Source organism: Musca vetustissima, unplaced genomic scaffold (genome assembly GCF_032173495.1).
Source record: "Musca vetustissima isolate MV318-11 ecotype Yass unplaced genomic scaffold, APGP_CSIRO_Mvet_v1 utg122839, whole genome shotgun sequence".
Lineage (NCBI taxonomy): Eukaryota > Metazoa > Arthropoda > Insecta > Diptera > Muscidae > Musca > Musca vetustissima.
This window is the reverse complement of record NW_026880709.1, coordinates 10,443-22,068: the sequence shown is the minus strand read 5'-3', so window position 1 is coordinate 22,068 and position 11,626 is coordinate 10,443. Positions and strand designations below refer to the sequence as shown.

The following is an 11,626-nucleotide window of genomic DNA, read 5'->3' as shown; positions in this document are numbered from 1 at the left end:
CTATTTGGTTATTTGTAAAACGTTAGAAATAAATCTACTGGCATTTCAACTTTGATCCAAGCTTTTATAGCAAGCCAAACCAAACCAATTCTATTCCCAACATACATATTGTAAAAAATTTACATATTTCTTTTGTACTATTTAATTATTTAACATTCATCACCGGCTCACTCCACTACATAGAAAACACCCCGCCAATGCATTTCATTGTGTCCAGTTTTTGTAAGAACAAACAATTCCAGAACTTATTTCAACAACTTCAATGTCAACCTACACCAACCACCATAATAAACACCTGAGTTATTTTCACATCGTTACATGTTAATGTAAAGTGACCAAATAAAATTAGTTTTGTGTGCAAAGTCAACCAACCCGGAGAAATAAAAGTTACTTACATTATTACTTTGGTTCCTAATGACGGTCAACGGTCAATGTTGTCAATGTTCCTCCAATGATGCTACGTCTGTTTTATTTGCAGGATATAGTTCATATGAACATCTCTTGTATGTTTTCAAAGTGCTGAAGGATATCATATAGTCGACTTATTAACACTAGATTGCCAAAAGCCGTCATTTTGACCGTTTTTCAATTTCAAGTACAAAAACACTTGTGTATATTATGACACAGCTTTTTAAAATTTGGTGACTTTTTGTGTCACATAGAACTACTTTTATTAATCATAGTACTGCTTCCTCACCTCTCCTAATATCCTGCCTAAAATCGGTCATTTTGACCTCTTGTGAAATATTAAATAATCAAACTACTTTTATTATAGTATAAAGTAAATTTCGTATATGGCCAGATCAGTACAACAACATCGAAAACCGTTTCCTACTCTAGAAACACAAACGAACTCCCAAATCGGGAAAAATAAATTTTATATTTCTAGTCGAGTTCACTCTTAGAGTAAACACTTACTCTTTTTCGAACATTTTGTCAGCGTTCTTATTTTTCAAAAAGGGAAATTCGAGAGCCCTCTCACCGAAAACAAATAATAACAACGTTTTGTATGATATATAAATAATGTAAAAAATATTAAAAAATAAGTTTGAAAAAATTTCTTTAGACAATAAAAATTCTTTCAGAATGAGGTCATTTTGACCGATTTTAGGCGATTTAGGTCTATAAAAATTCTAGTCTTTCTATTTCCCCAGTCCTCTCTTTTATGTAAAATGAATTCAATTCGATTTGATGCTAGAATGATTGCAATCAACAGTCTTATTTATATCGGCATAGAAATTTACGCTGAATAAGAATTTATATTTTTGATGTGTTAAAAATTAAAAAAAAACAGTAGGAAAGTTCACCTGGGCCGACTATATGATACCCTTCACCACTTTGGCTATATTCAGATGAATCCTAACAGACGTCGCATTTGCAACCGATACTAAATTGTTCATTTGGTCAAATATAGAAGCTATATCTAAATCTGAACAGATTTCAGGAAACTTAACACACAACATTCTAGACCTAATTCATTACGCTGCACTATAGGTAATTTCACCTGTTTTTGAGACAAAAATTAATAACAGCGGTGTTAAACGATTTTTTGCCTTTTTAAATGATTTATATGTACAAGAAAGAGAAAACGCAGATTTCCACAGTACAAACCGGATATAACGAATAACGGTTATAAGCAACTACACATATAACGAACAAAGCAAATTCTTTCTCAGTTATTTTCAATACTTTTCATAAACACAACAAACGATTGATAACAATTGGGTTAGTGGGTTAACAAAATTTCAACCCCGCGATTAGATTTTTAAAGGAATAATTATTACAATGTTGTATATTTTTCCGGATCCCTTAATAACAATTAATTCAGTACCCATTTATACCCTTTACAGATATTAATATAAAAGGCGAACACGATTATAGTAAACACTGGATATACTGAACAATTTTTTTTCATATGCCACTTTTTAATTTCTAAATAATTCTGAAAAAAGTAAATTTTTGATGGTTTATATTCTAAGGGGAACTCAAGCCCTCTCTCCACTTTTTAGATTTTTTCTCATAATCTTTCCTTCGACAACCTATTTGCGTTTTACGATTCCCGTTATTTATTTTGTAATCAAAATTCGTGTGTATTCGTTTTTTCGTGGAAAAGTTCTATCTTCCTATGTCATTCGGTTCATCTTGACAAATGCAAGCAAAATAACTTAACCTATAATTTGACGTATTTTTAGTCCATATTGTAATTATTGCCAACTTTACTTGCGGGGACGTTGTAAACAACAATATGTGTGCATGCTTTTATTTCAAACCAAATGTCGAAAATTTTATTGTTTATTATTCTGAGGTTCCCTACAAAAAAACTGATATATCCTGAAAAACGCAAAATAGTAATTTTAAGACCTAATGGAATCAATTTAGAAGGCTTCCATTAATATATTTCAGGTGTCAAAAGATTAAACAAATTTAAACATTTTAGTAAAAGTCTATCTAAAATGACTTATGTGTAAAAAATAAACACATTATTTTATTATAGTCTCCTATGTAAATTTTGAATCGCTACACAAACGTATTAACAAATATTATATTAAATAAACAGCACACATCACCGCCAATACTCTCCCGGTTTAATTTTGATGGTTATGCTTTGTATTTAGCGGTTTTAAACGTTTTAAAATACGCCTTGATTTAAAAAATATATTTCTTTAATTTTATTTTCAAAGTGTAGAGTTTGGCCACGATTTCAACCGCTTTTAAGACACTTTTACTCAAAAAATTTTACAGAATCATAAATTTTGACATGTTTTCTTTTTAATGCCAAAAAAGATATTATTTTTCAAAATTGAAAAAAATTACTTTTTGCCTAAAAAACTGTCTAAATTACCTATAGTGCGTTGTGCCAAATTTCGTGCAAATCGAAATATATATAGGGACTTTTGTGTACCATTTACATTAAATCGGACGAAAATATATATGGGAGCTATATCTAAATCTGAACCGATTTTTCCCAATTTCAATAGGGTTCGTCCTTGGGCCAAATAAGTGATCTATGCCAAATTTCATCCAAATCGGATCATTAATGCGACCTTCAGTTTGTTCACAAAAATACATTTGACGGACAGACAGACGGACGGACATGCGTAAATCGACTCAGAAAGTGATTCTAAGCATATTCTCAAAAGGAACCATGTGTCTATCTCGTTTCCTTTTGCCTGTTACAAACATATGCACAAAGACATAATGCCCTGTACCACAGTGTGGTGAAGGGTATAAACAGCCCTTAAATAACATCGAAATTATGTTACATAGTATTACAATAATGTCTCTGATTAACAATTTACATGGAATCGGATAAAAATATATATGAGAACGGTACCCTCTGCCATTGAATCGATAGGGTTTGGTCAAGAGCCGAACAAAGAAGCTGTGCTAAATTTCATGACATTCGAATAGTAAATGCGTCCCACGAGGTGTTGCAAACGTCAATACTGTAAAAACTTACTACAACTCATTGGACACCCATTAGGTGTTTAGTGTAACATTAACATAGAATCGAACGAAAATATTAACAGGAGGAATATCTTAATCTGAAGCGATTTCATCCAAACTTACCAGACGTTATTTTAGACATATTTTTATACGTTGTGCAAAATGTTGTACTAATCGGATAAACGTTAGATCTTTGGTCCATCACTTACTTAAAATCTGACGAAAGTATATAGGGGAGCTATATCTAAATCCGAACAAATTCCAACAAAATATTACACACGTCAATTTGTACTTAATTCGCTACATTGTGCAAGATTTTGTGACTTGATTGACGTATGTAGGAACTATATCCAAATCAAAAACGTTTTGATTTTATAAATGAGTTGCACCAAATTTCTTCTCATTCAGACAAAAATGCGTCTTGTACCTTGTTCCGTAAATACAACGACAGGCAAACTGTGTAATAGTTGAAATCCGAAAATCATTGGGATAGAGAAGAATTAAAGAAGGTTAGGTATTAAGATACATTCAGATGACAGATGAAGAAAAATATGAAAGTAAGATATGTAGATAATGACTTCTAATTTCACAATTTTTAAATAAGTTTACCAAATTAACTAAATAAGGTGAAGGATGTCCATTATTATGTGTGTGAACATCTCTAAGATTTCACACTCAATATTAATTACAACTTTAATTTAATGTTCGTATTTATTCTAATTTTTACACAGATGGAATTTAAACGGTTCCTGGTGCAGGTTGTAGGTTAACGGAGGCAACAGATTGAGCATGACCGGCCAATGGAGCAACATGTACAGCACCACGAGTCTTGGCAACAAAGGTACCACTATGAGCTGGCACAACAGCAGGAGCAGCGACCACAGCTGGGGCGGGGACAACGCCAGGAAGAGGGCCGGAGACAACTTGTACTGGTCCAGGACCGACAACAACCTGAGGGGGGTGTGCAGCAACTGTAACAGCGGCGGGGGGATGTGCACCTAGTACAACTGTACCGGGTAAGGGACCACCGACAACAACTGGTCCCCAAGGAAGAACTGAAGAGTTGGCTCCCAAAGCCAAAGCAAGCAAGACTACGGCAATGACGAACTGAAAATAACGAATGAAATGGAAAAGTTTAAGTGAAATTTTAATTGAAATTTTTGGTGTCGATGTTAAATATTTCATCGATTATGTATAATATTTCGTTGTATTGATAAAATCCCCACTTTAAACACAATTGCATGTTTACAAAATTTCAAAAATAATTTCGAGACTGAAACATTGTTATTAAAGTTAATCGTCTCCAAAAATTCTAAATATCCGTTGAAATTTATTTAATTTTTGGTAGAAAATCCTTATTTAGCGATCTTCCACTCCTAATACCACAATGTTTTATAGACGTAATATATATTTGGGTTAGTTTAGACTTACGTTTGTTTACCCAATTAAATGAAATCAAAATGACGCGAGTTTCAATTAATATAAAAAAATTATATTTAAATTAACTTTGACAAAATATGAAATAAGAAAATTATCGAGATGAGTTGTGTAGGTGTGAACTGCATCGCTGCCGACAGGAAAGAGATCGAGAAAGTTCTCGTTTTTATGCAAATGCAAAAATGCATGTGCTTGCGCAATACCGGTTATCTGTCTTGGGTAATCTGTATTTGGTAGCTGAAGGTTGCCACATCTCTCCCCTCGGTGGAAAAGGCTACCGGAATCTTATAGGGAGCTTTATTCGCCTTCCACTTGATGTAGCTTTGGTCGCAGGCTGAACGGTCGGTGCGGTTGATGGCTCAGATGAATGTGTGGTATCGGCAGGACAATTTTGAAACGGCGAATCTGCACTGCAAGCATGACTGGTGATGTCTTCTGGTATATGTGGAATGCTAGGCACGAGATCATTTGGTGATGGATGAATTGTTGTCTGCTCATGTGAGCTTGCAGATTCTGTTGCAGGAAGAAAACATGGCTTTAAACGATCGATGCTAACATTGGTTTTTCGACCACGGACAAGTAATGTGAAATATTTGGGAAAGCGTTTTAAAACAATATACGGGCCATCGTAAGGATGAGTCAGAGAAGGATGAATTGAGTCATTGCGAACAAAAACGTGCGTAGTTGACGGGAGATCTTTTGAAACAAATGTTGTCTTTGTAGAGTGGTGTGATGTCTGAGTGGGTTGAATGCTTTTCATCGAATTTTGAAATTCCACTACAAAGTCGCTAGATTTTCTTGAAGAGTTGTTTTTGAGGAAGAATTCTCCTGGGACACTTAAGGTAGTACCGTACACTAGCTCTGCCGGCGATGCTTTGATGTCAGCTTTATACACAACACGGAGGCCAAGTAAGATTGTTGGAAGGTGATACATCCACTTTGATGAATCATGACATAGAATGGCAGATTTAAATGTCCTGTGCCATCTTTCTATTAAGCCGTTTGCCTGAGGGTGATATGGTGTAGTTCGTAAATGAGTAGTTCCAATCGTTTGCATTAGTTCAGCGAAAACCGCGGACTCGAATTGTCGGCCTCTGTCGGTAGTTATTCGATGTGGAACTCCAAATCGTGAAATCCAATGGGTTACCAGTCCTTTTGCTACGGATTCGGTAGACATGTCGGGTAATGGAACGGCTTCAGGCCAGCGCGTGAATCTGTCGATTATGGTGAGACAATATCGCTGCCCTTCACATAGTGGAAAGGGGCCAACGATGTCAACATTTATGTGTGAAAAACGCTCAGTAGGTGGCTCGTACATGTCTGGTGTTGATCTCGTGTGACGCTGCGTTTTTGATCGCTGGCATGGAATACATGTTTTGACAAAGCTCGCAATTTCTTTTTTCATCCCAGTCCAAACAAACCTCGAAGTAACTAATAAGGTTGTAGCACGAATTCCAGGATGAGCTAAGTTGTGTAATGAATTAAGTATCTGTTTCCGAAAACTTTTTGGGACGTATGGTCGAACTCGAGAAGTTGAAGTATCGCACGCAATTTGTTCATCACATCCTAAAATATCCAAATACTTTAATGTCAATGAGTTGTGGGACGTACCTTGATTTTTTATTAAATCATGCAGTTCATTGTCCTCTCTTTGCGCTGCTGCTAACTCCTTCAAATTGACGATTGCTTGATTTTGGTTGTTATGTATGGTATTTATGCGAGACAGGGCATCAGCAGTCGAATTATCCCGTCCAGGCGTATGTCTAAAATCAGTTGTAAACTGGCTAATAAAATCGAGCTGGCGCAACCTACGGGGAGATGCTTTTTCCATCTTCTGCTTGTAGGCGAATATTAGTGGGCGATGATCGGTAACTACGTAGCAAGGGCGTCCTTCAATTGCGTAGCGAAAGTGACAAACAGCCTGGTAGATGGCAGCTAACTCTCGGTCGTATGTTGAATATTTCTGCTGCGTCTCCGTTAGCTTTTTGGAATAAAACGCTAATGGTTGCATGTTGCCACTAACCTTTTGGTGCAATGCTGCTCCAACGGCTGTGTCTGATGCGTCAACGTAGACTGCTAATTCTGCGCCGGGTACGGGATGAGCAAGTAGCGTTGCGTTACATAATTCGGTTTTGCAGTGCTCAAACGCTTTTTCGGTGGCGGGAGACCATACCAGTGGTGTTGTGTCATTTTTTTTTTGTTACCCGATATCATGCCTTGTAAAACTCCTTGATAAGCGATGGTATGCGGCAAAAACTTTCTGTAAAAGTTGATCATTCCCATGAACCTTTTAAGCTCTTGCGCTGTCATCGGCTTTGGGTACTCTTTTATTACAACGACTTTTAGAAATCAAATATGTCGTCGACGTACGGGAACACACAATCGATGCCTCTAAACACTTCATTGATTAGTCGTTGAAAGGTCTGTGCGGCGTTTCGCAGGCCGAATGTCATGCAGTTGAACTCGTACAATCCAAATGGAGTACTAATGGCTGTTTTCGGAACATCATCCGGATGAATAGGAATTTGATGATATGCTTTTTGCAAATCGATTTTTGAAAAAAACTTGTTGCCTTTTAAATTATTTTGGAAGTCAGTCAAATAGGGTAGAGGATACATGTCGGGCAAAGTTTGAGCATTCAGAGCGCGGTAGTCTCCACACGGTCTCCACGACCCATCTTTTTTTTAACCATATGTAATGGGCTGCTCCAATTACTTTTAGACGGTTGACAAATTCCTGCTTCGGTGAGAAAATTGAACTCTTTTTTTGCTGCTTCAAGTATTTCTACGGACAATCTGCGAGGACGACAAAAAGTGGGTTGGCCAGTCGTTTCAATACGATGAAAAATGGTGGATTTTGTTTTGGTACCGTAAGTCGAGAGTTTCGTGATATCGCTGAATTCGTGCAAGAGATCTGCAAACGGGTTGTTTGTGCAAAACAGTTTAACACAGGCGATTTTTGAGGTCGATGGTAGCTGTAGCTGGGAGTTGTGACCGGTGATGTTGTCTATGAGACGATTACGGCGCAAATCGATCAACAAATCGTGATATTTGATGATGTCTGATCCTATTATTGGCGTCGCCACATCGGCAATGACAAATGAACAATAGAACTTTCGCTTTAAACCAAGGTCTAACTTTAAGCGCGTTTCACCAATAACTTTAATCGGGGAGCCGTTGGCAGCATACGATGTGACAGCCGTTGGGGACATGTTAGAAGATTTAGAAGAAAGAGGAAGCACAGATACGTCAGCACCACTGTCAACTAAAAAAATTTTTAGGGACCATCTGTCGGTAACTTGTAGGCGAAAAATATGGCATTTAGTGGGGGATTTTTCGCTGGAATCCACCACTGGCCTAAAAAGTCAATCTGAAGGGTGCGCTGTGACAGCGTGCGCTTGCCGTTGCTTATGCTTGCACGGGCTGCGGCATCTCCTTGCATTACGTCCATATTTTTTATGATACCAGCACTCGTCTAAATTTGAGGTTTCGCCGTCGGGTGAAGCTTGTCGATGCTGGGAACGGTGACGAGCAGTGTTATGTGTTCGAGATCGTGAACGTGACCGCATGGTAAATTGCTGGAACTTTCTACTTAAATCCATTATAGCTGTGCGTAGCTCGCTTATGTCACTGGTGTGGTCTTTGGACACCTTACATACCTGTGATGGTGACACGGCATCTACAATTGAGTCAGCTATTTTGGTAAATTCCGTTGCTGCACCATTTGACGCTGCTACCACAGGTTGCGCAAAAGTTGGCAATTTTTTAATCCAAAGACCTTTGAGTGCTGTTTCTCCTATCGAGTTGCCGGCTACTCTTTTCATTTCGAAAAAAAGCTCGGAAGGTTTTTTGTCGCCTAATGGCATTTCAGACAGGAGTCGGTTGAGTCGTCTCTGTTCGCTGTCGGCAAGATGGTCAATAATTTTCCGCTTGATGTATTCGAATCGGTCGGATGCTGGCATAGATGTGATAACCTCGACCAACTGCGCTATAATTTCAGGTTTTAGTGCGGCAAGCACGGTGGCGGCCTTTTGTTTGTCAGAGGTTATGCCAGAAGCACTGAACCAAAATTCCATTGAAACGAACCAGGCTTCGACATTCGTGTAACACATTTCTGGGAATGGCAAACGGGCATAAATGGCGGATACATTACTGGCGTTGCTTCTTGGCATTTGGCCTTGATCATCGTCATCGGTCTGCATAGCCACGGTGGATGACGTTGATAAATTGTTGGTTGTCATTTCTTTTTTGTGTTGTCTCGGGGTCACCAATTTGGGTTAGTTTAGACTTACGTTTGTTTACCCAATTAAATGAAATCAAAATGACGCGAGTTTCAATTAATATAAAAAAACTTATATTTAAATTAACTTTGACAAAATATGAAATAAGAAAATTATCGAGATGAGTTGTGTAGGTGTGAACTGCATCGCTGCCGACAGGAAAGAGATCGAGAAAGTTCTCGTTTTTATGCAAATGCAAAAATGCATGTGCTTGCGCAATACCGGTTATCTGTCTTGGGTAATCTGTATTTGGTAGCTGAAGGTTGCCACATATACAATATCCTTATGGAGGGTAAAATCCTTTTGCTGAAACTGGATAAACACTTTTTTAATATTTTTCAGTTTTGTATTTTTCCCACCAACATTTTATTTTATATTTTATACTTCATATCCTTCTTAAAATATCCTTAATCCATTTTTCTACTCCGCTCACCTTCATGTTTGCTATTTGGTTATTTGTAAAACGTTAGAAATAATTCTACTGACATTTCAGGTTTGATGCAACCTTTTATAGCAAACCAATTCTATTCCCAACATATTGTAAAAAATTTACATATTTGTTTTGTTCTATTTTTTATTCATTCCGGGCTTACACCGCTAGGTAGATAAAACGCCGCCAATGCATTTTAAAATGTCCAGTTTTTATTACAACAAATAATTCCAGAAATTATTTCAACAAAAGCAATGTCAAACAAAACCAGATTTGTGTGCGAAGTCAACCAACCCGGAGAAATATAAATTGCACACACTATTGCATAAATACTTTGGTGCATAATGACAATCAACGCCGATATATTTCCCTATATATGTTTAACAAACCCAACTTAAATCGGTGCTCTGCTAATAGTACCAACCACCATCATAAATGGTAAGCATATTAAAAACTGATATTTCATATAGCGAATGTGATTCGATATGGTCCATTTATTGCACATCGTAACATTTTATATCAAACCTTTATTCAATCTGAAGATGGAATCGCCCATCTGGATAGTGAACTTTTTCATAAAAATGTATATATCATGTAAAGCCAATTATAATTTGTTTTGGTCCAAAATCTGGGATGTTATAAATATAATGTCAGATTTTTATATTCAAACTAAAATGGCGTCTGTTTACCCCGAAACATAAATCAAAATTGATAGTTTTTGCTACGAAGATTTTCTATGCAATGAGAATCCAAAATACTATATTACAGTCCAAAATCTCCAAATTGACTGGACTGTAAAACCGAAATATTATCGTATTATAGAGCTTCTATATTAATATTATTAAATGTTGTAGGATCAACATAGCAAGAAATCCTGGTTTATTTATTACGGGCATAACATTAAAATTGGAATTAAGCGAATATGGGGTCTTTTTACACCGAAACTTAAGCCTAAATTGATAGGTTTTCCTACATGTCCGAAATCCCCATATTGACTGGATTCTAAACCCGATATATTATCGTATTATATATGTGCTAATATTTATCATCAGAAATGGTTTTATTGGTTTTCAAAGTATTCTTCAGCATAATTGTATGCGTGCAAAGCAATTATCGATGAACATTTTCCACTCTGATTGAAACACGTGAATTTGTAATGAATCAACAGATTCTTCTAGCGGCGAAACGGGCTCATGCGCCTTTCATGATTCGTCATCTGTTATAAAATTTTGAAGCACCGCAATTTTATCAACATTATGATGCACCAAGGAAAGGACCTATCGGAGCTCTTCAATACCGAACGAGGATTCAGACAAGGTGACAGTTTGTCGTGTGATCTTTTTAACATCTTACTGGAAAAGGTCATACGAGATACAAAGGTGAACAGAAATGGCACTCTGTACCCCAAACAACACATGTTACTCGCCTACGCCGATGATATCGATATAATGGGTCGAACATTGCGAGCGGTAACAGCCACCTTTGAACAAATAGAAAAGGAGTCTGCCATAGTGGGTCTGGCAGTAAACGGCGAGAAGACCAAGCTGATGGTATCAATGCGCAAGACGTCCAGTAGACTCGGACCAACTGTGGAACTTGAGAACCACAGCTTCGAGGTAGTTAAAAGACTTTATATACCTTGGTACCGCCATAAATAAAACGAATGACATCAGTTTTGAAATTCGGAGAAGGATTGTGATGGCCAACAGACGCTACTATGGTCTAAGTAAGCAGTTCAGAAACAAGGCCACCTCCCGCCAGACCAAACTCACACTTTACAAGACGCTGATACTACCCGTGCTATTATATGGATCAGAAGCATGGGTACTTGCGCAAGCAGATGAGGCAGCTCTTGGGGTGTTTGAGAGAAAAATCCTCCGAAAGATCTACGGGCCGATCTGCGTCGACGGTGAATATCGGCGTCGAATGAATCACGAGCTTTACAATTTATACGCGGACATCGACATAGTCAGTCGTATTGAGCTGCAGCGACTACGGTGGTTAGGCCATGTTATGCGGATGAATGAAAATGC

The 11,626-nt window shown here is 37.4% G+C and overlaps 1 protein-coding gene across 1 annotated transcript; it reads right to left on the bottom strand.

Moving 5' to 3' along the window:
• Nucleotides 1-4,160: 4,160 nt before the first annotated feature.
• LOC133326481 (adult cuticle protein 1-like) lies at nt 4,161-9,613 on the bottom strand. Its single transcript, XM_061535107.1, has 2 exons — nt 9,597-9,613; nt 4,161-4,554 (listed from the first exon to the last, which is right to left on the bottom strand). Exons 1-2 carry the CDS (start codon nt 9,600-9,602, stop codon nt 4,186-4,188), a joined length of 375 nt encoding a protein of 124 aa, XP_061391091.1. The 5' UTR covers nt 9,603-9,613; the 3' UTR covers nt 4,161-4,185.
• Nucleotides 9,614-11,626: the final 2,013 nt, after the last annotated feature.